At 43.5% G+C, this 25,896-nt stretch overlaps 3 protein-coding genes across 10 annotated transcripts in view; 1 reads left to right on the top strand and 2 right to left on the bottom strand.

Moving 5' to 3' along the window:
- TRIM37 (tripartite motif containing 37) overlaps positions 1-5,352 on the bottom strand; it is a 30,471-nt gene extending 25,119 nt beyond the window's left edge. For all 5 annotated transcript variants that reach the window (XM_075112887.1, XM_075112886.1, XM_075112884.1 and 2 more), the window contains exons 1-4: positions 5,196-5,352; positions 3,550-3,651; positions 2,174-2,214; positions 990-1,106 (exon numbers count right to left, since the gene is read on the bottom strand). In XM_075112887.1, coding sequence (XP_074968988.1) covers positions 990-1,106; positions 2,174-2,214; positions 3,550-3,651; positions 5,196-5,216 — 281 coding nt within the window. In that variant the 5' untranslated portion in view covers positions 5,217-5,352. The remainder of the gene's footprint in view (positions 1-989; positions 1,107-2,173; positions 2,215-3,549; positions 3,652-5,195) is intronic.
- A 1,331-nt stretch (positions 5,353-6,683) lies between these two features.
- Positions 6,684-20,613, bottom strand: SKA2 (spindle and kinetochore associated complex subunit 2). 2 transcript variants are annotated; one of them, XM_075113537.1, is made up of 7 exons: positions 20,134-20,613; positions 12,674-12,763; positions 11,723-11,899; positions 10,358-10,444; positions 8,924-8,963; positions 7,884-8,016; positions 6,684-7,158 (listed from the first exon to the last, which is right to left on the bottom strand). In XM_075113537.1, exons 1-7 carry the CDS (start codon positions 20,164-20,166, stop codon positions 7,032-7,034), a joined length of 687 nt encoding a protein of 228 aa, XP_074969638.1. In that variant the 5' UTR covers positions 20,167-20,613; the 3' UTR covers positions 6,684-7,031. The 2 variants fall into 2 exon arrangements, with proteins under 2 accessions (XP_074969638.1, XP_074969640.1); XM_075113539.1 differs by lacking the exon at positions 12,674-12,763 and having other exon boundaries at positions 20,134-20,597.
- PRR11 (proline rich 11) lies at positions 19,299-25,443 on the top strand. Of its 3 annotated transcripts, none has more exons than XM_075113536.1 (10): positions 19,299-19,591; positions 21,395-21,506; positions 22,018-22,171; positions 22,699-22,821; positions 23,126-23,377; positions 23,512-23,610; positions 24,114-24,223; positions 24,332-24,391; positions 24,484-24,580; positions 25,058-25,443. In XM_075113536.1, the coding sequence occupies exons 2-10, from the start codon at positions 21,397-21,399 to the stop codon at positions 25,124-25,126; spliced, it is 1,074 nt and encodes a 357-aa protein (XP_074969637.1). In that variant the 5' UTR covers positions 19,299-19,591; positions 21,395-21,396; the 3' UTR covers positions 25,127-25,443. The 3 variants fall into 3 exon arrangements, with proteins under 3 accessions (XP_074969637.1, XP_074969636.1, XP_074969635.1); XM_075113535.1 differs by lacking the exon at positions 19,299-19,591 and adding an exon at positions 20,799-20,867; XM_075113534.1 differs by lacking the exon at positions 19,299-19,591 and adding an exon at positions 20,874-21,207.
- The last annotated feature ends 453 nt before the right edge of the window (positions 25,444-25,896 follow it).

The following is a 25,896-nucleotide window of genomic DNA, read 5'->3' on the forward strand; positions in this document are numbered from 1 at the left end:
TGAATCAAGCTCAGAATTCTCAAAGTTAATACATCACATTACTAAAATCCTAATCATGTGCAACCTAAAGTAACCACAGAGCAACAGCTCATAAGCTTCTTGGACAAACCGATCTGTGCAATTTCTTAAAATTTCAGGAACAGCATCAATCAAGAAACCGAGCACAGGCTAGGCCAGACCTAAAATACACGCCTCTCCCTTCCCCCTCCGTTAGCATTCAGGAGCTTGGGGAGGAGGCAGGTACAGAACACATAATTAGTCCCTGTCTGTTTTTCAATGCTTCTTCTCACACCTTTCTCCTCCAAATCTCCAGAATATACCTTAAAACACATAACAGAACTGGTAATGGGATAAAACCAGGAGAAAAGCCTGCTGAGAAAGTACTGACAGTTGCTCCTAGGAAGAGAACGTATCAGAAAATAGAGGAGGCTCCAAAGAGAAGGAAGGACAGTGACTGGCAGTAACATGACAGATATAGCAAGAGTAGTGCTTTTGGGGGGACTTTATATATTTTCTTTGATCTCTAACTGGGTTTATCAATTACATTTTCGCAAGGGACTAGAAGGCATTTTCTCAGAACAGCTTCTCTGCTTTTATGTGCAGAGATACCAAATCAGCACCCACAGCCTTAATGGTACTGCCAAATAAGCAAGCCATGGAGAGGAGACTTACTTCAGATGTACGGTCACTAAGAAGGGCTAAAAGCCTTAAGAAGTATTACCACCCTTCATGTTTCCCACATCTCATTTTAGCTATATTGAGTCAAACTAGAAACAGTAGTAGTTTTCTAGGCAGACACTGAAGAGCTTTTCTCCTTCCATTAAGCATGACAGAAAGGAACTCCAACTTTCAGTCAGTGAGCACAATTCAGCTTTTAAGTAAGTAAAAGTTACCAGTCTGTTCCCCTACTTAAATAATGAGCTGAAATTAAAAGCCCACTCATGTAAGACAAACCACCCAACGCTTTATGTGACGAATGCTCCATTTACTTGTCTTTTTCGTTTTCTTCGTGCTTTGTGAGGTTGCACAGTTGAAGCGTATCAAGCTGTTGTGTGACCTCTTCTGCCCAACGACAGTTTACGAGCTCTCGTAGCTGCAGCGGGGCTCTGCAAGAAGCATTGCTAGAGTTAGAGCAAGAACTCAGCTCCAGAAGAGCAGCACTGAAGTGAATTCAGTTCATCAATTCTACACTATGGGAAAAGTCACACGCAAAAAGCTGAAGCTGTACTAGTTATTTCAGAAAAAAAAAAGTAACGCTTTAAGTCGATGTGCTCGTTTGAGGGCTGGGGTAGGTGGGAACCACAACAGACCACTCCACAATGACATACAAAACAGCTACATGGGGAACCCAGGAACTATTTCCAGGTTTCTTTACAGGCTCCTGGATAATGCTGGGCAAATAATTTCATTTCTCAGTCCTTTTTCAACTTCTCTCATTATTCAACTATTCCCACTGCAGTGCTTCAATTACCCCCTTTGTAAAATATAGATATTTACCTCCTTACAAGCATTTTAGAGCTACTGATCAAATATTTTAAAAGTTGAATACTAAAAAAGTTCTGCAGAAATGGTTGGTTTGTTGTTTTTAAATACCTCCCTCCCCTTGGGGGAAAGAAAGTATGCTACCTTCCAATTTTTGGTCTGTCAAGAACTAGAATTTCTAGGTACTCAGGAACTAGAAGTGCTAAGGGGTGCCAGGGCTTGGGGGACCGGGTGGGGCATTGCATTAAAAAAACCAAAGCAAACACCACATTGTAGCTACCTCGCAGACAAATCTGCAACACGTAAGGTAAGCCTCACAAATTACAGGTGTAAAAAAAGTACACATTTCAGTCTCGAAACGGAAGTTTCTGAGCTCCAACTCTTGCAAGAATAATATGAAGAGTTCTAAGGGGAACACCGTCTAGTTACTCTTATTACACCAACTACATACACTGAAACCAGTGGTGTAACGGGAAAAACAAAGATCTTGCTTAGCTTGTCATAAAACTAGAGCGTATTTTAGATAGAACATATTTTAGACTAAGTATTATACCAGGGTAAATTTTTACAATAACAGCAGGCAGGTCTCAAAATCAAAAGGTAGCACAACCTGCACTGAGAAAAGGCTGATCATAAATTATCATGAATTGGGTGTACTGTCCTGTTATTTCTGATATTAGAAATACCTTACCTACAATGAGGGCACTGAGCTCGTTGTTCAGTCAGCCAACGCTATGAAGGAAAAAGGAAAAACATTTTTAAAGAGACTGTAAGGAAAAAGAACTGCAAGCAAGGACGTTCTATCGTTAAGTAGGAGTTACTTATTTTTCTTACAGCCTCCCTATATTTTTTCCTTTTTTACAGATTCATAATTTAACCATTCAAACACTTAGTCTCAGACAAAGCTGCTATTTGCATCTTAGTAACAAAGCTACCACTTTTCATTAGACATCAAAGACACTTGGGTTAAAATTATAGAGAATTCTGAGGTACCCAATATTCCATTAGAAACCACACACCTGGTGCAGACTCCCATAGTCACCGACTAAAGATAATATTTCAACAAAAGAAAGCAAAAGATACAACAGGTGTATTTTTCGTGGTCTAAATAATTAGTCTTCAAGGTAACTTATTTCTTCCTCTCAAGCTATTTATACACAAGCGAGATACCTGCAGTTCAGCAACCAAATTCACAAGGACCCTGTGAATGCCTCTCTTCCAGAAAGCTCCAAAGACAAGTAGCTGAGGAAAGAACCTCACCTGCCCACTACAACCTACAAGTATAAAAGCTCTGCAGTTGAAGGGCTTGTATTTGTCAGCTCACTCCTACATTTAAAGATTCTCATGAATAATCTCTCACCACCCAGCAACATGTCATCTACCATTCTTAATATGTAACAGGAATCCTTCACTAATTCCTTCATGTCAGAGCTTTCAAAGCAAATCATGATTGTTCCGATTTCTGGAAATCCTACATGAAAACCTCAGTTGAACCCTCTCCCGCTACACCAACACCTAACAGCATGGGGACTTGGAACTGACGTGTTACACATCGGTAACCACGACCTTAATAAATGAATTGAGGTACTTCAGATGCTGCTTCAGCCTGCTACACCAGACTCCCTCCGGAAAGATTTAGCCTGTACCTGATCATATCATACTAGTTTGGTGAGCATTTAAAAACATCTCCAAGATGACATGAGATGATGTTATGACCTTCCAGATGCAAAGTCAGCATTTGATTCCTGTTCCAACTTTCGTCTTCTACACGGGCATCACTGACTCTCAAAAGATGCTAAAGAAGGGATCATTATATGTCTGTTTCTTAAAAGCAATTATTCCAGATAGCGCCTATAATTAGCACTACTGAATGCACTGCACAGCCTGCCTAGTTTTTCCTCAGGGTGTCGTGAAAGGGATTTTGAAAGGGAAGCTAAAGACCACAGAGCAGAAAAACGGAATCCTTGGAACTGTAGGAAAAGGGGCAAGAAAGAAGAATATGTTCATAAGATCTGTAGTTTTTAAGTTCATACAGTTGTAAGAATAAGCTATAATACACAAACTCACCCGAATACAACTGAAACAGCACAGCTTGGAGCAATGAGGACACAGACGTGCATCACGCAATTTCTCCATACAAATAAAACATCGGAATACTTCAGCAATGCTCTGCAAAGGGTAGATTATCACTGTTGTTAAGCCACATACTTCAAACATATCAGACTTGCACTGATTTTCCAGGCAGAGTGCCAGTTTTCATAAATGCAGTCCCAAAAAGCTACGGATCGCGCATCTCAGAGCGAGATACCAGGTCAAACACCATGGCTCTCCTCCCCATTTTCTCTTACACTTCAGCAGCTCTTAGCATCCATTTCATAACACTATTCCTCTTGTCCAAGCAATAGTTTCTCTTTGTTTGGCTAATCTTCTCCCAAGTGGGCCTTTCTGTAGCCAAGATATTATTCCTGCTTGTGCTCACGCAGGATTGCATGGTTGTCAGAAGAAATTGTGCTGTACCTGCAGATTCCGAACCCACAAGCTTCAACATACTGGCACTAAACTAACTCAAAAGCATGGTAAGGGCATGTGTATATTACACAGAATGCTAACGAGAGAGGTTGAATTGCATGGGGCTTTTTTTTTTACTTTCATAAGACTTACATTCTTTTAAGGTCTACCATTAGCACTAGCTACACAATTTCTGCAGTCTCTCACACCCCATTTAATCAATCTTGGGCAATAAAAACGTAATTTAACATATTTTTTCACTATACCCATTTGAAGAGAGGAGCATTTTGTTCTAGAATACGAGCACCTCGTCTCTCTCCATTCCCCAAATGGGAAAGGTATTTTGAAATGCCAAGTGATGTTTGCTTTGCATATTGATAGAGTTATTACTGATAAAGAGTTTCACATTCTGTGCTGCGTGGGAGTTCGATCCCTTCTGACTTTTAACTATGGAACTTCGAAAGATTCTTCAGATAGGCTAATTTTTCCCCCACAGAATTTAAATTATAAATGAGCACAGAGGTGAGGCATATCTTTAATTTACAGGTACCACTGTATCTCTCATACATTGGTGTCTTCTTTAACAGTTGCAAACATAGATGCATTTACAGGAAATTATCACACACGGCCTTTTTAATTCTCCTGTTTGGCTGCTATTAACAGGGACCACAGCAATGCGTGCGAGCTGCCCAGGTTACAGTGAGACACCACCGAGCGCTGCGCCAAAACGTGTTCTGTCAGCGCCAGGTCTCCATCCACCTCCAGAGCAGGTGCCTCCGACGCTCCACCAGCTTATCTGCTAACCCTGACTATGGAAAATAACTGCCTGTCACCTAGAAACGCCACCTCTTTCCACGCCGCTGCCTTCCCGCCCAGCTCATCAGCGCACAGCCCGGCCCGGCTCCCGGCTCTGCGCATCCCAGCCCACCGCACAGCCGCAATCCCTCTTCCACCTCTCGGGCCGCCCGTAGCTCGGTGCCGCTGGGCCTCCTTCCCCTCACACAAGGGGGAACCTGCCGAGGACCCGGCCGCCCCGCCGCCAGCCCTGCCCCGGCCGCCCACCGACCCCCCGCGGAGGAGAAAGTGCAGCCGCCCTGCCCGCCTCCCCCCCGGAGATGAGGCCCCGGGGAGGCAGCGCTTCCCCCGCACCGCCCTTCCCGCCTCCCTGAGGGGAGCGCCGGCGCAACGGCCGCCCAACCGCTCACCTCCACGCTCTGCTCGTCCATGGCCGCGGCTCCCACAGCGGGGAGGGCAGGCTCCCCCCAGCCCCTCACCTTACCGCTGCGGGTGGGGGTTCAGGAGCCGCCGGGCAGAGGCAGCGCCACAGCCCCCCGCTCCCGCCCGGCCATATTGGCGGGGAGCGGGGCGGCTCCTCCCTCCGCCCGCTGAGGGGAGGCGAGGCCTCACCGCCGCGCCGCACTGCGCAGGCGTAGCCGGCCCGCCTTGCGCGCTGGGTGAGGGTGAGGGGGCTCCGGTAACGGCGGGGCCCGACCCGGTCACCGCTCCGGGAGGGCGCCGGGGCCCCGCCGCGGGGCGGGGGAACGGCGGGAGGTGTGGCCGGCCCGGGAAGCGGGCGGGGGAGGCTCCGCCCGCGGGGAAGGTGCGGGCAGCGTCCCGCAGCGCGGGGCTCCCGCCGGTGCTGCAGCAGCGCTGGGCGCGGATTAGCGTGAGAGGCGCCGAGGCTTTCTCAGAGGAATTTGCAGCGGTTGGGCTTCAGGGTAAAAACCCTTCGCGGCCTGTTTCAGATTTCAAGGGCAAGCGCGAGCAGGGCAGCGCTAAACGCAATCCAGCTGCAGGGCTGGATTTCCACATCTCCCCTGGCTTCAGGAACACACGGTAACTGCTCACGCTGCGGCTGCTCAGCACAACCTTGGATGCAGCTATTTTCCCTGCTAGCAGCTATCTTTAATTATTTCAGCCACATTTCACTAATAAATTAAATCTTTAGCACTGTTGAAGGCAGTGAGAGTAAGGATCAAGCCCTGTATTGAAAATGGATCAATAAGTCTAAATGCTTATACACTAAATCAGTTTGTGAAGTGATAGCAACCTCGCAGGTAAAACAGCACACTCGGCAGCAAATATCATAAAAACAGGTTATCCCTGTCTCTTCCTCCCCTTCCTTCTTCAATACACACCCTGTGCCTCTTCCCAAGAAACTAAACAGACCGACCAGTTCACTGATGAGTGCAGAAGTTAGCCTTTCCCTTCCTAAGGGTGCTAATTGAAATTTCTCTCCTTTGACATCCACCGTTTAACACAAAAAAAACCTGCAGGAACTTAACTTCAGATATCTTATTCTCTCAAATTAGGCTGAAATAAACACAAAAACATTAAACATACAAAAATCCACACATACACCTTTTTTTTTTTTTTTTTTTAACTGTGAGGGTGGTTGAACACTGCACCAGGCTGCCCAGAGGGGTTGTGAATGTTTTACCCTTGGAGTTTTTCAAGACACCGCCCTGAGCAACCTGCCATAGCTGGCCCCACCTGAACCCCCAGGGGCTCGGGCCGGACCATCTCCAGAGGTTCGGTCCAACCTCAGCTACCCTGCGAGTCTGCCGTTTTGCTGGACTGAACAAAATCCAAGACAGTTCACATCAGAGGAATGCGAAAAGGGTCAGGGGTTAGGGCAGGGCTGAGGGTCAGGAGTCAGGTAAACAAAAGCATAATAAATCCACAGCGTCACGTCCTTAGCTTTCATCATTTATTGGGAATGTGAGTACAATTAAGTGGCTTGGTTTATGTCTTAAAAACCCGCTCAGGAATGTAAGCAAGAATATGGAAGTGTCACATGGCTCACAATACTTGTCAAAAATGCATCGATTATAGCCCTATAAATGTCCACGATAAAATACCGACCTCACTGTTTCTTAACTCCAATTTTAAGTACTATAAATAAAATTCGTATACAGAAACATTAACAGCCTTCCAACAGTGTACTTGCAACTCCTACACACCAGAGAAACGCTTGTTAACAGTCCAGGAGCTATGACCAAGATGCTTGTGTGTCAAGTGAGAATGGGCCAAGCTTTCATTTACACAACTAATCTAACATTTCCTTGTTTGTCAAGTTCCACAATAGCAAGTTCTTTCAAGATTTGTATTCTTGAGTCAGTGGCTTTCATGTTCATCATGTTCATCTGCGAAACACTCAGCGCTGCTCTGTAAGACAAAAGCACACTATTTAGCCAAACAGGGTATCGAACACCGCGTCTGGCAGAAAAAGGCTAAAAAGCACATGCTGTTTAATGAAGGGTTTTTGCGAGTGCTTTGTAATTCTCATGCTTGTTCAGACTGGCATCACCTTTTCCATTCTCCTTCAAACTGAGAGGAGTCATTCGCTAATCCAACCTTAGGGTTAAAGAGACAGAACTCCTGAGTTTAAACCTTCCTCATTTTTAATATCAGCCCGCAAGAAATCCACAGCACACACCCAGAGAGGGGCCGGGGCCAGGGGAGGCCAGAGGGGCTGGTGAGGGGAGGGCAGGGCTTGGGGCTCAGGGCTTTGCTTTTCCAGTCTGGATGCAGATTCCGAAAGCTGAAAGGGTTTGGCGGAATGACCGTGTCAGCAAAACTTTCCTGAATAGACCCAGTTTGGGACATCTGTACAGTGAAACCAAAGCGAAAAAGATCTGTTTCTGAAGAACCTGACATTCAGTTTTGAAAAATTACCAACTTGTACAAGCCATTTTTATACAAATTCATTTAGAGGGTTTTGTACGATGGCCTAACGCTTTGGGGTATGTACCTAACCAAGGGGAGTGTAGGGGAGTAAAAGCAAATTATGAAGTTGTAACATAGCAGCGGATGGTTAACTAGCTGGTTTTGTTTCATTTGAAAAGAATTAATTTCTTTACAGCTTACTAATGAATGGCGTTAAGTCTTACCTGTTCTTATTTACAATGAAGTGGTTAAATAACTCCCTGTACAAATTGTTCAAGTCTGCTAGTTTAACAGTACTTCTGATACTCCTTGGTACAGTCATAAGTGTTTCCTCAGTCAGTGGTTTGAACTGCGATTCTAAAAAATTGGAAATAGAAGATATTTGTTTCTTCAGAAACTAGGCGAAAGATAGAAAGTACTTGCATTGCTTTTTAAGAAACCCCCTAAATGGGTCTAAAGGGAGATCTTCCAGCAAGAGGAAGGAGAAACGGAAGCTGCTCCCTCTAAACTATCACTGTATCTGCAGGCCCAGGGAAAAATCATTTCATTTGAGATCTGATGGGGATTAACAAATTTGGTCTGTCAGTGACTAGTTTTGCCTTTTCTTTTTTTTTTTTCTTTTTTTTTTTTAAAAGAACTAGGAAAATTCCTTTCTATAAGTCAGAATAAATGGATTAAACAAGAGCTATTTCTCTGGTAAGTACATCATTTCTTCCAGACCATAAAACACACCACTATCCGCTTCAATACCATCAACAGCAACAAAATCTCCCACAGACGTGGGAACGCTACATTGAATATAACCAAGGGTTCACTTGCTTATATTAAAGTCTGAATTCTTCACATAAAAGCAGTTGTTACTAGTGCTTGAGAGTGAAAACAGTGAATTTACTGTGCATCACAGGCTCTGTTTTTTAAATAAAAGAGCTCAGACACCATACCTAGGTCTCAGCCTGTTCCTACTTACTGTGTGATTTGTGCCTGTTGTACTGGGGTAAAACAGCCCTTATTTGTCAACTGAAGCTATTTACAGTATCTGCCTTTTTTTGGAAACTAGAACAGTTTAATTCGTTACTCCCTGAATTCTAGATGGTAACTTGTGATCTTTAAATGGCACGGAACTATTAGAGATGGAAGTCTGGAGAGGTTGATACTACTCACAAAGCTTATGTGCTGGGGCTGGGTGTGTCGGGAGATCGGTCAAGGGGAAGGGCAAAAAAACATAAAAAGAAAACAGTGGGAAGATTATTCTTCCAGCACTTACCTTCAGCTGAGCCAGGGACTGTAGATCCTGAACGAAACGGCTAAAAATAAGCAAGAGATAATGTCAGGATTTGTTGGAATTTTATTTAGAAATTTTATTTAGAAATTGGTTTTCACAATTTCATTTCTGCGTAATTACATTTTACCATTGGATAACCAAGGATCTCACAGCCACTGAAGTCAACAGCAAAACCTTAAGCATTAAATGAACCCTCATTTCAAATAAAATAAGTTTAAAACAGATGCAGAAAGGTTTATATACAAGTCAAACGAGCCTCTTCAGCTTTCTCCTTCACATTCCGGCATGGATCTAGCTGAAAGCACTGCACATGCAGCAAAGGAGAAAGACGGCTTTCCTATTCCCGAGCAACCTTCAGAGGCTGACAGTTCTGACAAGCTGCAGGTAGCTACACCTAACTCTCCTCAGCCAGAAATACAGCACTGATAAAAAAAATCCCAAGGCCTTTGTGACATCTTCCCATTCTTTCTGCCTTTCAGAGAACATCTTCAAAACATAGTGACAACACAGGGACTGATACCAATTAAACCGGCCTCAGTAGCTGTAGGATATGGCTATATTTTGCATTGGGGCTGGTTTATGCCAGCTGTATCGTAAGTGCTTTAGAATTAAATAATGGAAAGACAGAAACGGAGAGCATTTATCAGGGTAGGAGAAGACACTGCACTCGAAGAGTGCATGAAGCTGCAAGATACGGGACGGCTTTCATGCAAACCAAACTTAGCAATAAAGGGACAGAAAGCGAGGCGTCCTTTGACAGAAGAGTAGCAGGCATTGAGAAGACATGTAGAAAAATATAAGGTCAATAAGATAATTATTCTCTATTAACCTTCTTTAATACTTTGCTTTTAATATGAGCCCCAGACCAAATCTTTGCAGATAATTATACTGGAAGTTTGTGCTTTGAGTAGCTATGGGAGAACATCTGACTTTTTAACAAGTATTAGTTTACATCTACATTCTACTGCATTACAGTTAGCATATACTTATTGTTACTCGTATTCCAAAAGCCATTTAATATTTTACAGGAAATTAAGTTTCTCTCAATTTTGATATACATGGGTTTGAATCAATTACATTCTTCACTCCCAAAGGCTTCTTCTAGAATGAGTTATGGAACAAAAGGATCGCCAAGAGCAATCAACTGCATCTCTGAAAAGAAACATAAACTCATCCCTATTGAAAAATAAAGGGAACTAAGTCTTCCTGTCAAAGCAAATGTTTTCCTTCATGGACAATTTAATTGGAACATCAGTATACAATAAAAATGAAAAGGTTTGTTAGAAACTTTAGTCCCATTTGTGAAAAATTCTATTCATTTAAGAGATGTTAAGTCACAAAAACAGCTCTTCTGACTCAGCTGAGCCACTCAGGATTAATGGTTTCCGGAATACTGACACTCCGTGGCCTCATTACCTCTTCCACTAGCGATTCCATTTCTTTAACGGTTTGGCAGGTTAACTGCTGTGCTGCAGCCTTCTCTTCTTCTGACAGAGGTAAGCGCTACAAAAGATACAAAACAGAGAACTCTGATACTTTCAGTTCCTAGGGTGATGATATTTACAGAAGAACTCAATGACTGTGTAGCCCTTTTGTCATGGAAACTAATAGTAGACTCCTCCTTTCCTTCAAACGAAAGCAAATTTACAAGCTGAATACTTCTGAAAAATCCAACCATAATATTCCTTTAACATCAATATTATAAATGATTCAATGGAAAGAAGATCAACTATGCAATAAAAAGAAGTATTTCACTTCAAGATTTACATTTCTCCATAACAGTTTACTCAAGCTTTGGTTTAGGAAATATACAAAGTACAAGAAAATCTTTATCTAAAAAGTCTAAAGGTAAGTCAAGGGACAAGAGCCTTCCATTTCAACAAAATCCAAATATGGAATTATTCTTGGCAGCATATCCTTGGAACACAGGGAGGGAAAATATTTTTCTTTTTTGTGACATACAACCACTGTCTTTTAAATCATTATACAGTACATTTTATCTAGAAGGATTTACAAATAACTTGTCTAGAGCTGTTGACAGATTAAACACAATCTCGGGGCACTGTTAGAACACTAAAGTGAGAGCTGAGATCTGGGCATGTGTTTTAGTCACACCAGTTCTGCCTTTGCCACCAGACTATCAACTAGGTTTTTGAACTAAATCACCTTATTTGTAACAGGACAAAATTAATGCTTTCATTACCTCTTCAAAATTGCAATGAAGCAGTGTCTGAAGACCACTTACAAAAATGTGTTGTTTATTGTTGGGGTTTTTTGATAGATAGATGGATACTGAGAAAAACTTATTTCATATAACAATATAACAGAACAATGCATTGGTTTTAATTTACTCATTTTAGACAGTGAAAATACATTTGCCATTTAAGAGCTTTTTTGCCTTTTAAAATTAGTTTTGCTTTCTAATTTCTTTAAGGTAGCTACTTTTACAAAAGCCAATACAGAACTGGGACATGGCCATGCACAGAGGCACCAATTTCTATGAAACTATTCAAACGTGTCACACTATTCATACGATTATGGTGTTACTTCAACTCCCAAACTGAATACCACTAGCTTAACTGTTGAGGGGTGAATCAGGCTTGTGATTTACAAAAAGAGCTCCCATCTTGCAAACACTTCTTCTAGTAAACGGTCTTCTTATCTTCGAGGAGTCTGCACATGTAACGGTTTCCAACGAACTACTCACGTCTATGTAAAGGTTACACAAATTCATGTTCATTTACAGGAGCGAGACCCGACTGATTAAGATGAAAATACTACCTCAAGATCAGTATGCTGCTGTAACGCCTGAACCATCTTCATTGTGTTCTCTAGAGCAGCCTGGATGCCCTTCATGGATTCCCTCTGCTCTATGGAAACCTTCTCCAGCTGCATACATAATGTTTTGTAACGAGATTTCACCACTGAGAGTTCTTCCAAGAGAGCAACTGGATTTTCCTATGTAGAAATTAAAAGTACATTTAAACTATTTAAGAAGAGAAAATTAATGTGGCCACACACCAGTTAAAAGTGTTGGTGTTAGAGCCGCTAAAATGTAACGTGAAACAACCCTTTACAATGAAGGGTGTAGCTGTGAGCATCTGTTTCATCTATACATTTGATTTTTTCATAAGCAAAGGTGATAGACAGTGGTAATAAAACAGCACAACTCCATTGTTCCACAACAAATACAGGTGTTGGTGAATTTTAATGGCTTTTCTGCATTGGAATAAATTAGGGACTTCTAACTAAAAAGGTTGCATTTTTCCACTCTCTGTCACAATACACATGGAGACAAGGACTTATTTATAAAACCCTTTACATGCTGCCATTTTTTGTTTTCCTCTTCCTCTCATCTCTCCCCCAAATCTGAATTTAGTCGTTGCCTATTAGCAAGTTTATCTTTGATCTCAGAGCCAGGTTGTGTTTTAGCTCAGATTGAAATCTCCTCTTAAATATAAGTGTTAACACTACTGCTCATTTCTCAAAAGCAAAACATAGAATTTCACTATACCATGAAATCAAGGAAGTTTTGTTGGCTTCTGCACTGAATTAATATTAGGCCAGTTATCTTGATACACGATGCAAGAAATACTTCATAATAATAATAAAAACCTAGCAACTAGATAAAAGAACAGCCACATATATTTTAGGATTAAAGAAAATGACCCAATTATTACCAACTTCATGCAAAATGCAATAAAATCTACTAATTTAATCTGAAAATACTACCTCTGCTGCTGGATTATCAGGAAGACTTTTCATTATTTCAAACTCCAGTCTGTGTTGAATATAATCCAGATCAGATTCTGCTTTCTGGAACTAAAATATTTAAGGTCAGCCACAGGATATTAAAAACCAAAAATTGCAGACAAAACCTTTTTCACGAAAGCAGAAGGCAAGATGCCTCTGTTTTAAAGGCTCATGTACTGTAAAAATAAGTTTCTATTCTCCCCGTCTATTCCATTCACTAACATTTGCCCATCATGCCGACACGCTTCTAGCCTCAAAAATATACAGCAATAAACTTTCAGACTTAACATCACCATTTTCCTCTTGCATGCAAGAATTACATGGGTGTGTTCACACATACGCTTCTATTAACTTTACCCCCTTTCCATCTGTCTAACCCAAATTACCCAGTTGCTCTCTTTGCATCTTGCCCTTAGTTCCTTTTCCATGGAGCTCCCCAAAACGCATGAGAACATTCCCGTCTCTTCCTATCTTGTTCTCCATCTCCCCTGCAAAGCCAAACCCCTCAAGATGAAGATTAATTAGTACACCAACGCGTCTTTTTTAAACTGTTCTTCACTTGATGCAGGAGATGTTTGATTTTTTTGCTCCTGAGGTATTGCCATATTTTCCATCATTTTTAAAGCTTTTTCTTGGCTAGTTGCTCTTCTTTTCGAACATTAACAGTTCTGTTAACAAAACTGCAATACTCATTTACTCAGCAGAGATTATGAATAAGTGGTCAGGATCCAAGCATATCAACAGAGATTCTATTATTAATTATATTAGGAATGCATTCTCAGATGGTTATAGTACCCATAATATACTTTATTATTCCCCAATAAACCAGACTGACAAATAGATAATAAAATTGATGACATCACATTTCTGACCTTGCGATAAATAAGTCACCAGAGAATTATCTAATTGCCTTGTAAAACAGTCTGCTGATAGCATTATTACTTAATTAATTTTAGTCTGCAATTTTAATGTCTATTAAGGACTTCTGCTTTAAAGAAAGGCAGTTTTCCCAGCTCACATACAACTCATAAATTTTTTAAGGTAATAATTTAGTGATTTTTACCATCACAGATGAGACAACGATGCAAGTAAGCTAAAGATGCTTGTAACTTACCTAACTTGGTTTTCATTATTTATATTGAGATTAACCCTGAAGTAACCACAACTTTTTTAAGGATCAAAATAAGGCTGTATTTGTTAACTGTATCCCAAAGTCCTAACTGGCAGCGCCATAATGGTAGCTAGAGTGACGAACTTCAGTAGCCTTTGGCTGTAGCCCGTAGTCAGGCCTGGACACCAAAAGGATGTTGATGTTTAAAACATCAGCCTTGGGATCCACCTTCAGGAACTGCCATTAATACCTTTGAGGATCTGGAACTTCTGATAGCCTTCAGGAATAGTGTTCGATCCAAGATACTCTACAAGTGCAATCCCCTTTCTGATGAGTGAAAATGTATGACCTATCATACATATACACACACCTTCAGCAAATTTTCAAGTAACAGCTTAAGGAAAGGAAAATAAATCTAGTAAAGACCTTGAGCATCTATAAATCAAAGGGAAAGCTTTCACCTGTTACTCCCATAACTTACCAGCTGCCCAACAAAACTGCTTCCCACATCTACCGCAGAAACCAGTCATGATAAAGTACAAGAATAAAATATATTTTACTACACTATGTATTTTTAAAGAGTTCATGAGGGATTTTTCCTAACTGCTCAATAGTTTCTCTTCTCATCCACTAGCGAACATCTTTAGGCTTTCATTTCTAGAGGCAGGCACCCCAAAAAGATGGGTTTTTTGCTTTTCTCCAACTCCTCCATTTGATTATTAATTTTTGGGAAATCAGACAATGAATATGGGTGGCTTTCAATAATATCCATGAACCTCTGTTCCTGAAATATTCAATCTTGATAAACTGAGATTTACAGAGTGACAGTAAGCCAGTAATACCATGCTACTACCATGATTTGAGACTTTAAAATTTGGATGTGAAGCTGAATGCTTATCCATCGTGTGGCTATAATTTTACAATTAGTGCTTAATGAAAATATTAACACAGTTCAGTGTCACTGCTTTCTCCTGAAAGTATGCTAACTCCAAAAGAAAATTTATTGTCAGCCATTTCAAAGCATGTTTATAAGCATTATCATATATTCCTCCGTTATGATCTGTTTTTCCTTTGTTTTATAAATATTTATTTATTGCTGTATTTCAGGAAATGCCCACCTGCAGAAGTCTCACCTTAACATTATAGGTTAGGACCATTCGTATGATGAGTATTGTACAACAACCACACAGCAAATGCAGTTTGTGAAACGTAAACTTGTCTTTTACTCCCGGGCTTAGAAGAAAGCGTTAGAAACTGTGAGGCCAGGCTCAAGCCATTGCTGCGCACTCTGCTTTCAGATGCTTTGACAATACTATTGCACTGCTAGCTGTAAAGTACAGTAGTGCAATAAAGTCAGAGCATTCGTTAGCAGCAAGAATTCTGTACAAGTAATCAATACACTCAAAATATGTGTCAGAAAAAAATAGGTCGAGTCAGATAGTGGTTTCTGTGGATCATGGAGAACTGGGTAAGGTTAATGTTCACCAAGTCCTAATACAGACACACAAGAACTCACAGATTTCAAGACATTATTGTTACTTGTAATCCCTGTCATTCCACTGACCAAGGGGGGGGAGGAGAAAAACACCCAACCAAACGCTCCACAGACCGGTCAGAAATTCAATTCCCAACAATTTGGTGCTCTTTTAACTGGAAACTACATTTCCAAATTTATTTAATTCTTAGATTTGCCTCACAGCAAGCAGATTCTAAACTGCTATCAGACAGATGTTCTTAAACTGCATTACAGGGAACATTTTCTGGACACTAGAGATCATTCTTCTTATTTGCAGGTACTGAATCACTTTAAAATGCACTTGAACACACACTCATTTCCCAACATTGTGGATGTGCGTTATCACTGGGGTTCCTACGTGGGTGTCAGAGCACCATCAAAGTAGGGGTGTATTTCGTAAATCTCAGTAAACGTGTTTCTTTTAACAAACAGTAACTTTGTACAAAAAGTTTGAGAACTCTTAGGGTTTGAAGGTGCTAAGATTCTTAACCACAAAATGCAAAGAAACAGAGGAATGGACTGGAGAGAGATGGATGATTGCTGACGCACACAGAGCAACAACCCGAGCCAACACCACACCTATGGCATTTCTCTAGATCACACTGCAGCAAATAAGAACGCTATACAGCGCTCTGTCCTCTTTGTAGGGCACTTATTTCTAAGGAAACACACAGAGCTGATGGTATTTGTCATTAAAAGACCAATTAACATTTCTCCTCAGCAAATAACTAGAAGACAACGAGTGCCAGAAAAAGTTGTTAGTAGCAATCCCATTTTACAGTTGTTTTGCAAATCCCCTTCTGGTCTCAGAGTGACTTTTGACTCCTTATTCTTATTCCAGTCACAAGTAACGTAGCTAGTATTGCTGGCCAATGCCCTTTTAACATTGCACTGCTTTTTGTGCACGATCACTAGTAGTACAACATAAAAAGGGCACTGGACAGACACCACTCAAAGGAAAAAGTAGGTCCACTGTACCAAAAATACCATGACAGAAATTAACTCAATTGCCCTGAATGAGACACTCACGGCTCATCTGAGTTTAACCATTTGTTATCAAATCTTACTAAATGGATGTCCACAAAATTTCTTTCAGTGTGGACTGGAAGGCAGTAGCTCAGCAGGTGAAGTGCTGAGCGTTACAGGTTAATGAAGTGGTTATTGTACGGCAGGATACATTTCTCACCAGCAACTACCACGTACTGTATTTGCATTAGAGGCCTGACTCTGCGTCTCTTGAAGGTGTTGGAAAGATCTCTGGTCCCAGCTGACTTCCACAAACGCTTGTGCAGCACAGCCTCAGGTGCCCAAGTCCTAAACTACAGCACCCACTATTCTTATCTGAATTGTTAATAAGTCAGCTTTACAATCTTTTGCATAATGAATCTCTTCTTATATTGTAATGTTATGGTTCATTCAGCTCTTCTTGTTAGTGTACTTTGAGCAATAGTCTCAAATAACCATCAATTACCTGGTATTTTCATACACGTGGTTCTTTTTAAGCTTCTACAAATTAGTTTATCCCTGGTACCATGAGACCAAAATGAAGCTTTCCATGAAATGCAGGTCAAAACCTCTGGGGAAATAAGAAGTGTTATTTTATCACACTTCTGTTGAGAGAGCTGACTTCACAGGAAATCCAGGAAGAAGAAACAATGAGCAGAAGGAAAAGCAAGAGACACAAAGCTGCAATATGTGAGAGACAGTTGCCAGTATACATATTCTGATTAACATAAGCAATGACGAAGAAAAATACTGCACTTCTGAATGAGGGTTGGATATAGGAAATTAATAAGTGAAACTGAGGCGTATTTAAGGAATCACCCTTATCAGGTGAAGATGCAACTGCCTTGTGCAACACAGCAGTTTTAATGGAAGGCAGCAGCCAGGCATACCACCTCCCGTCTTCTGCTAGAAGAAATCAACAGAAGAATCAAACAGAAAAATATAAGACTAATAGGGTGAAATCAAAATCAAACTGGTTTTCAAATGGATCACCCAAATGATTTGGGTTAATTAGAACTGGGGGAAGGCCGAGCTATAATCTCAAAACCTTTGGAAGTTGTTACACACCACCCGTGCAAGTAACTGACCCAAAGAAGCCATCCGCCTCCAAATTATTTGTGCAATGATCATTTTAGTCTACTGGAAAAGTAGATCATAAGACAGTGACCCATTACTGTCTTAGTCCACTACGCCCCTGTTAACTTTAAGGGGGCCAAAATAACTCTCTGAGTATTTACACGTCCTAAAATGAGAACCGCTTGAAAGTGAGACTTTCAATAAAACACATAAATAAACAAACCGTAACATTAAATAATATCAACATCTGCCCTAGGTATCTCTAAACAGATTTCTAAATTATTATTTCTAGACTAGGCTTTTAAAAAAAAAAACAAAACCCAAAACCCCAAACCAAAAACCAACCAGAAAAATTCCCACAGAAAAAAAAACAAACAACAAACAAACCTAACAAAAGTTATGGGGAGACCAAGCTTACACTCTGGCCCGGGCTGAGGTTTTGATTTTGGAATTAGAACCCTTCAGAGCTCTGACAAGAACGTAGGATGTCACTGAATTAAAATACAGTACATTATTACCACTCTAAGTACGATGACTGCAGTTCTGTAGCTAAAGGAGAGCAAAAATAACCCCACTTCCTCAAAACCATGGTTTCTTGAAAGAAAAAACAAAACATACCACTTTGTTTTTGAAGTGCAGTAAAACTGTGAATTAGGTAGGATAGTTTGAATTCTCTGATCTTTCAACTAATGCAGGTATTTTAGCATTTATTCAAATTGTTACTTTTTATTTCTTAACAGAAGTAGTATTATAGCTTAAAATACTCCCTCAGGAGCGTCTCACTATCGCAACGACATGCAGGTCACTCAGGGAGGTGACACAGGCGCATTAGCAGAACAAGCTCACATTTGGACAACTTTCAGCCAGTTGTTTCTTTTCAGACAACAAACGCTTCCCCACTGTTCCTAACGCTTTAAAGGACAAATTATACCAGTGCTGGAGAAAAGTGAATGAAGGAGCAATAAGGAAAAGTAAACCAAGCAAGTTTAAACATGGGGCATTAAGCGGCTCACCAATTTTGTGTATTAAAGCCTAGCACTCACTAGGTTAAGGGATAATGTGGATATACAGCATTGCCCACCATGTTCTCCCAGTGTTCCTCGTATTCCTAATTTCTCTTGAGTATTCCACTGTAGTCATGTTACTGCATACAGATAAGAACTAGGAGACTATTAAACTGATTTTTACTTATTTCTTAATTAGAACTTGAAACCAAGATTGCCAGAAGAGAAAAGGAACAAAGACAAATCTATTGTATTATTTGTTTCTGTATTGAAAAACATACTTTATTCTCCATGACACTTGTAGTTTATCAATTAAGTTCCCTAACACTGCTGCTAGGACAATTAAAATAACAAAAAACTTCTGGAAGTTTCCAAGTAGAACCCAAAGGAGCATCGTATTTTGGAGAACTATGTCACTATGAGCACTTCAACTTATGTAAGGATTTAGGGATAGAAATTCTATTATCGATTAAGCATTTGGGTGCACAAAATACTTCCAAGGCATTTTAACTAAAACAGTAAACAAGGTTATGTAGAAGCAAAAATGAAGATTTGAAGGATGCCACAGGGAACTTGGCTGTTTAAAGAGACAGTTCTCCTCCTGTGCCTCTCAATATATAAGAGCACAGCATAGCGCCTTTTTTTTTCTTTTTTCTTTTGTCTTTTTTTTTTTTTTTTTTTTTTTTTTTTGCTTTTCCGTGAGCGGGGCAGGCAGAAAGGCCACTGTTACACGAGGCGGCTCGGTCTCGCCTTCAGGGGCTGGCCCAAAGAGTCCTGAAACGAAGTTCAAGGCCGCGAAGAACTACACGAAGCCGCCCGGCTGAGGGCCGAGGCCTCCCCTCTCCTCAGGGCTGGCGCTCTCCCAGCGCCCGCGCGGGGCGGGGGCGGGCCGGGCCGGTGGGCTCCTCCCGCCCCACACGCCCCTCTCCTCAGGGCGAGCGGGCCCCGCAGCGCCCACCCGCGGCGAGGCGACCGGCGGGGGGGATCCCCGGCTCCTCTCCCGCCGCCAGCCCCGCCGAACCTGCCCCGTTCTACCTGCCCCGTTCTCCCGGGCAGCGGAGGAGCGCGGTACCGCCGCGGCCCCCGGCGGGAAGCCATCCCCCCCTCCACTACCGGCGCGAATAGAATAGCCCACCCGGCCTCTTCTCCCCGGACACCCCCGCGGGGAAAATGGACTGGCCCAGGTGAGAGCTCCACCCTCACCCCCCACTGAAGGAAAATGGACTAGTCCGAGAGCGCTCTCCTCTATGCCCCCCCCCACGCGACGGGGAAATGAAACGGCCCGGCCGCGCCCCTTAACGGCCCCGTTTCCCCCGCACCGGAGGGCGGTAAACGCGCGCGGGACCGCGCGAAACCCGCCCCCCCCCCTCCAGGTGAGAGGGAAATGGCCGGGCCCTGCCTCCGAGATGAGGGGGTGAATGGAGCGGCACCATCAAGCCCCGCCCCCTTCGGGGAGGACGAGGAGTGGGGGGAGCAGAATGGACCGGCCCGGCCGGACCCGCCTGACCCGCGGGGCGGGCGGCGGTGGCGGCCCCGCGAGGGCCGCGCGGGCTCGGCTCAGGGCCCGGATGGGGCGCGGGCCGCTCTCCCCTCGCATCCCCCGCCGCGCCCGCGCCCCCCTCTCCCCCCCCTCAGGCGGCAGCCCTCAGCCCCCCCGGGGCACCCCCGCCGCCCCCCGGCTCGGCCGCCCCTCAGCCCGGCCGCCGCCCGCGCCGCCCGGACTCACCATGGTCTCCAGCCTGGTAACCGCCGTCTCCATGTTGAATAGTTGACATTCCTCAGGCGGCGGCGGGGAGATACCCACCCCCCGCTCCGCAGGATGGGAGAGTCGGTGGCCCCCATTGGGTAGCTGTCACTCGCCGCTCGTCTCCCATTGGTTCGCTGCTGACAGAGGGCGCTGTCCATTGGGTCGGGGAGATTGTAAACCCTCTCCGAGGCAGAGGGGAGCTCATTGGTTGGTAGAAAAGCTGCAGACAATGATTGGCTGGGTGGGGGGCGCCGAGAGCCGCTATTGGTCCAGAGTGGAATCTAGCGGTGATTGGCTGGAGTAGGGAGAGCAGCGCTGCAATTGGCGGGAAGAGGAGCAGTTGATCAGCTGCCGTCCGTCTCCAGCGGGGCAGGAGAGCGCCGCTCACCCCCTCCGGTCCCCTCCGATGGGCCGCCGCTCCCCAGCCTTTCAACTCGATTGTCTTTTCCCCAGCCAAGCGGCGCCCCCGCACCTGATTGGTGGAGCTGAAAAACCTTTTATCCAATGGCGGGGCGTATCACCTCAGTGCGCCCCAGGACGGGGCGTGGCAGCGCCAGGCCCGCTATTCGCCGCTCCCGTCCAGCTCGGGCCCGCGTCTGTGCGACGGCCAATCAGCGGGAGGGGGGGAAGAAACGGCAGAGAGCGGCGTTCCCATTGGCTGAGCGCGGCGCGGGGAGCGGTTTGAATCGGCGGCGGCGGCGGCGGGCGGGGAGGTGAGCGCGGCTGAGGGGGCGCGGGGTGGGGTGTGGAGGGGCAAGGGGGTGTTCCGTGTTCCCGGTCACCCGTGACACCCCCCCCACCCCCGCCGTGGGGGCGGCTGCTCAGGGAGCGCTTGAGCGACCGCCCATGGTCGGGGAGGGGTGGGGAGCCGGGGCACTCGGTCTGTGGTTGCTCAGCGCCTTTTGCCTGCGCTCTCCACAAACGTGGTTTCCCAAAACGCGGTTATCTGTCACTTCAAAAGAAAAGCTGTCAACAAAAACCCCACTTAAAATGGTACTTTTTACCTCGTTCGCTCTTCTCTCTTGCGCACAAACACATGTCAATGGATCGAAGGTACTTAAGGATGTATTTTTTATCAGTTGTACGTGTTGCTTCTAGCAAGACAACCGTGAACAACTTGTGACTGGATTTTTGACATCCAAGCCCTGTTTTTCCCTACCTATGTGGTGTTAGCTCTGTCCCCGCGTAAAAGCGGGTATATTTCTATACATTAATCCTAAATATGATTTTTTTTTTTAAGTAATGGCAAAGTATAAGAAACACCGACGAAAACAGAGAGCCAGAGCAAAATTTCTACTGGAAAAAAAAGGAGATGCTGGTAACCCCCAGGGCTCAGGTTGTCCTTCTCCACGGTAAGAGGCTCAGTTGGAACTTTTCGTTTTAACTCGATTTCTGGGTCCACTGTTTGCACCTGACGGCTCATGGAACTGAGGCAAAAGCATTGTGTCTGGAGCCTATCCACATCCTGGCATGGGTGCTGGGGAATTCATAGAATCGTAGAATCATTAATGTTGGAAAAGCCCTATAAGATCATCAACAACCGTCAACCCAACACCACTATGCCTCCTAAACCATGTCCCCAAGTGCCACGTCTACATGCTTCATCTTGTGTATCTTCTAGTACTCTACTGTTAATTTTAATGTGCAGGAAAAGCAGTTTGGATAAAAATGTGTTGCAAATATGACTTTTTTTTCCTTTATCAAAACATATTTGGTCTTTCCTGGTCTCTGTGCTCATGTTTACTCTGCTGTCACCTGCTGTTGCTGGTACTTGTAATTTCCAGGATTGGTCACAGGTAACTTTTTTTAAAGACTGAAATGATAAATATAATTATGGCCTCATTCTGAAATGTTCTGCCCCAGGTCAACAGGTGATCTTCCTCGGAACATGTTGTCTGTCCCAAGCCATCTGTCCTCACTCTGGTCATTAGCCTTGCCCAGTGTAAGAAATGTGGTAAAACCCTTTACAACAACAGCATCATTTTTGTACTGTTGGTGCCAGAACACAGTTGTACAGGTACGTTTCCTACTTCTCTCTGTTTGCCAACGCATGAGGTTGTTCTTAGCGCTCAGGTGCAGGATATACAGTCAGGTTTGAGAGCTAAGCTGTAAATTTAGTTATGTCTCTTGAAGCATCTAAAGTATGTTTTCTGTTTACTACTGAAGGGATGAGAAGAGCATCAAGGCAACTGCAGACATTAAATGCATACGTGAAATTGTAGGGGTTTCATTGCAATATCAGGAGGGTTTGCAGTGACAGGGTGCAGTCAGTCTTTCATAGCAGAAATGACTGTACAAATTTTCCAGGTCAAATGTGAATTATACTTTAGAATTCATAGCTGAAATTGAGGTTTTCTTGGAGAAAGTCACTCCTTGGGTTCCTGCCAAGGAAATATTTGGTGAAATGTTGTATCTTTGTGTTGTGCCTTTCCACTGACTATCACGAGGAGACCTTGTGATAGAACTTTCAGCAGTGATCGTAGCCTTGTCTCTGGAAACATAACTTGATGGTGAAATGCTTATCTGGTTTCTTTTTATGCTTAGAGTTTTAAGGTGGTTAAAGACACCATATTTCCATCACAAATCTACTTAAGGGAGCTAAATACGTTCAGAGAGCAGCTGGAAAAGTTGGAAACTGAATTTTCCAGACTACAAGGAATCCTCCAGGTCAGTCTCAATCCCAGTGGGGCCAGGTAATGTTTGCTTGTGTAAGCACATATGGAGCTGCGGTCAGTGCAGAAAAAGCGAAATCGTAAGAGCGTCTCACTGGGCATTGTTTCACCTCTTCTTTATATTCAGTATTACTAAACTGCGGTTACTTCATAGCTAGAGGGAACTGCTTTGCTGGTGAGCCTCGTAAGAGGCTTTTTCTGTCTTTCTGGCTCAGCTGAAGCCAGAACCTGTTCTCTGAAATTCCATCTACTTTTGCCAGTGGATTTAGGATTCTCTTATTTATTTATATTGTTTTCAGATGAATGGAATTGCAGCTTTGTCTCCAGAAAATCCTCTTTGTCAAAGGTGTAATAAACCAGTTCTGGGTGCTCCTGTACAAATGCAGATGGGCCTGCCGCCATCAGCATCTGGGTCTTCTGCAACACAGCTGCAGCCTGTATCTGCACCCCCTCCACCCCCTCCTCCTCCTCCACCACCACCACTGCCGCCACCAAAACTGCCTCCAGCACCTCTCCTCCTCAAACGGGGCAACGGCTCTAAAGCACTTCTGGTAGGGAATAAAAAGGTTCCTCTATTTCTTCGCTCATGACCGGGTTCTTCGGACCTGGTTTCACAAGGAATGTGTGTCTCTGTGAATGCTCAATCACCGATCCTCATTTCTCTTCCAACCACCTTTGTTTTCAGGCACAGTCACTGAAAAACGATGGGCCGATGCAGATCACTCTCAAAGATCTACTGAACGTTAAACTGAAGAAGACGAACAGCAACCTGAGAATGGACAAGGTAAACTGGAGGACACATGGATAAATGGACGATGGCAGATTGGGGCAAACCCCACCCTGGAACTGGTGTATTTCCTGCAACGCCTCTCATAACCCCTCATAGAATGTTTCCAATAAACTAATTCTCTTCCAAAACCCCAGTGATCAGCTTTAAGTAATTCTCCTAATTCTGCATGTGGGCATTTGAAGTGAAGTGTCTAACTCCAATCTTGGCCGGCACACGGGACAGTTCTCATCTTAGAGAAAGCACGTAGCTTTCATGTAGCTTTATGTCTGCATGTTATCAGGAGATTTTGGGCTTTCTTCTGCCTGACTGAAATCTTGTTTGCAGATTATTTGTTTTTTTTTAATAAATCTATTTTTGTCCTAGGCACATCAAAATCCTAATGATGCAAAAAAGCCATAAACCACAGAAGTCCTTCAGAGTATAAATATTTCACAGATTTAAGGTCGCCGAGGCCTTCTAAAGTGTTATTTGTGGTAACATTTCTTTTCTTGCTTCAGGCAGAATCGCCAGTGAAGACGCGCAGGGCATTAATTACAGTCTCGGATTTACAGAGTGTTAGTCTGAGACCTAAATCCAAGCCATCAGCTCACGTTACAAGTTCCTTAATGTAAGACACTTTCTGCCTTTCTTTGATAGTAGATTTTCTTGTTCCAAACAGTAATGAACTCTATTTACAGAGTGGAAAATATTTTAACAATTTGGTTTTTTTTCTTAGTACCCCTCCTAAAAATCAGCTAGATCTTCGAAAACACCTGAAGAAAGTCAATATACAAAGGTAAGTTCCTTTCTATTCTCATTTTGTTGGTTTTTTTTAAATAGAAAAAATAGAGAACTAATCATAATTCCCCTTGTTTCCAATCTTTTCAGAAGCCCTGGTGGCACTCCACTACACAGTAAAGAAAACATTGAATGTGGGTCTGGGTTGACACCAATCATGACGCAGGCGCTGCGGCGCAAATTCCAGGCAAGTCACGATGTGTCTCCTTTTGGAAAGATAAACTGGCTTTAAGATCCACAGAAGTTCATGCCAATTATTTCCCCTGCTACAGCACAGTGCTGTTGGCGTGCACTGCACGAGTCGCAGCCTCCCCATAATTTTCCTCTGCAAGCCCTGAGTTCCCACAGATAAGGGCGCTTGTTTTAGTAATTCCCATCTTAATGGCAAGGAAACGGGAATGTCATTTTCAGCAGGTCATTTGACAATGCTGAGAGGAAGAGCTGCTTTTCTGATGGCCGTTCTAGTGCCTCAATGCCGTCTCCAACTTCATAGTTCCGCTTTGCAGGAGAACAAAATCTGAGGGTTAATAATATCTTTTATTTTAAGGACTTGCCTCATCTGTTTTTTTTATGGTGTCACTTAAGAATTGCACTATGTTTTATCTCAGTCATAATTAGTGTGGAGTTCATATTCCAAGAGCTGACCCTGTTCTTGTTTTGACAGATGGCTCATCCAAAGAGTCCCTCGCCTGCCCGGTTAACTGCTGCAAACAGCTTTGACGAACAAAAGTAGGTTTATGGAACAATGTGTTTTTCGGTTGTGGTCAGGAAGCCACTGGAATCCCATTTTTATCTCACTCAGATGTATATATTTGTAAGTAAATCTAATGCATATGAAAACGGGGCATTACGAAACCCCTTTAGCAGATTTCTTTTTAAAGGCAGCATCCTTCTACGGTGTCTGTCTGGTTGTATCTGCTTTCTTCATGGAAAAGAACAAAAAGGAAATTTCCCAAGACTTTTGATACCTGGCTGCTGCTGAAGCAAGGACTATTTATGCTGACAGCACTGGTGCTCCTTGTAATACACACATGTGGGTGTTTGCCGCAATTCAGTATTGTTTTCACTTTTTTTTGATAAGATTTTGACGGTAATTATACGGGTTCAAAGCAAAGCGGCAGCTCGGCGCGCTGACGCTGATAAGGTGGAAGGCTGCGAGTTTCCACAAACAACTCGATTGCGTGGGTAGAACACGTGAAGCGATGGCACTGCGTGTCGCTTTTGGCTGCGCTCGCGTCACCTATCGCATTAAAAGACCGTGCTGCCTGAAGACAAGCAGCATGAAGCCTCCTCGAGTTTTCAGTCAACTCCACCAAGAGCTCCAGCGGACAGATGGACGGACAGACGGCCGATGTGCCCGTGGCACCGGGTCGGGACAAGGACCACTTTCACCAGCCGCTGAAGCTGCGTTCCAGGGAGACGACGGTAGAGTGTGACTTCTCGTGGCACGGCAATGACCCGGCCATGCCCGTCGGAGCAGGATCCCTGCCTTTTGGGGCAACC

This window comes from Phalacrocorax aristotelis, chromosome 18 (genome assembly GCF_949628215.1).
Source record: "Phalacrocorax aristotelis chromosome 18, bGulAri2.1, whole genome shotgun sequence".
NCBI classification, from domain to species: domain Eukaryota; kingdom Metazoa; phylum Chordata; class Aves; order Suliformes; family Phalacrocoracidae; genus Phalacrocorax; species Phalacrocorax aristotelis.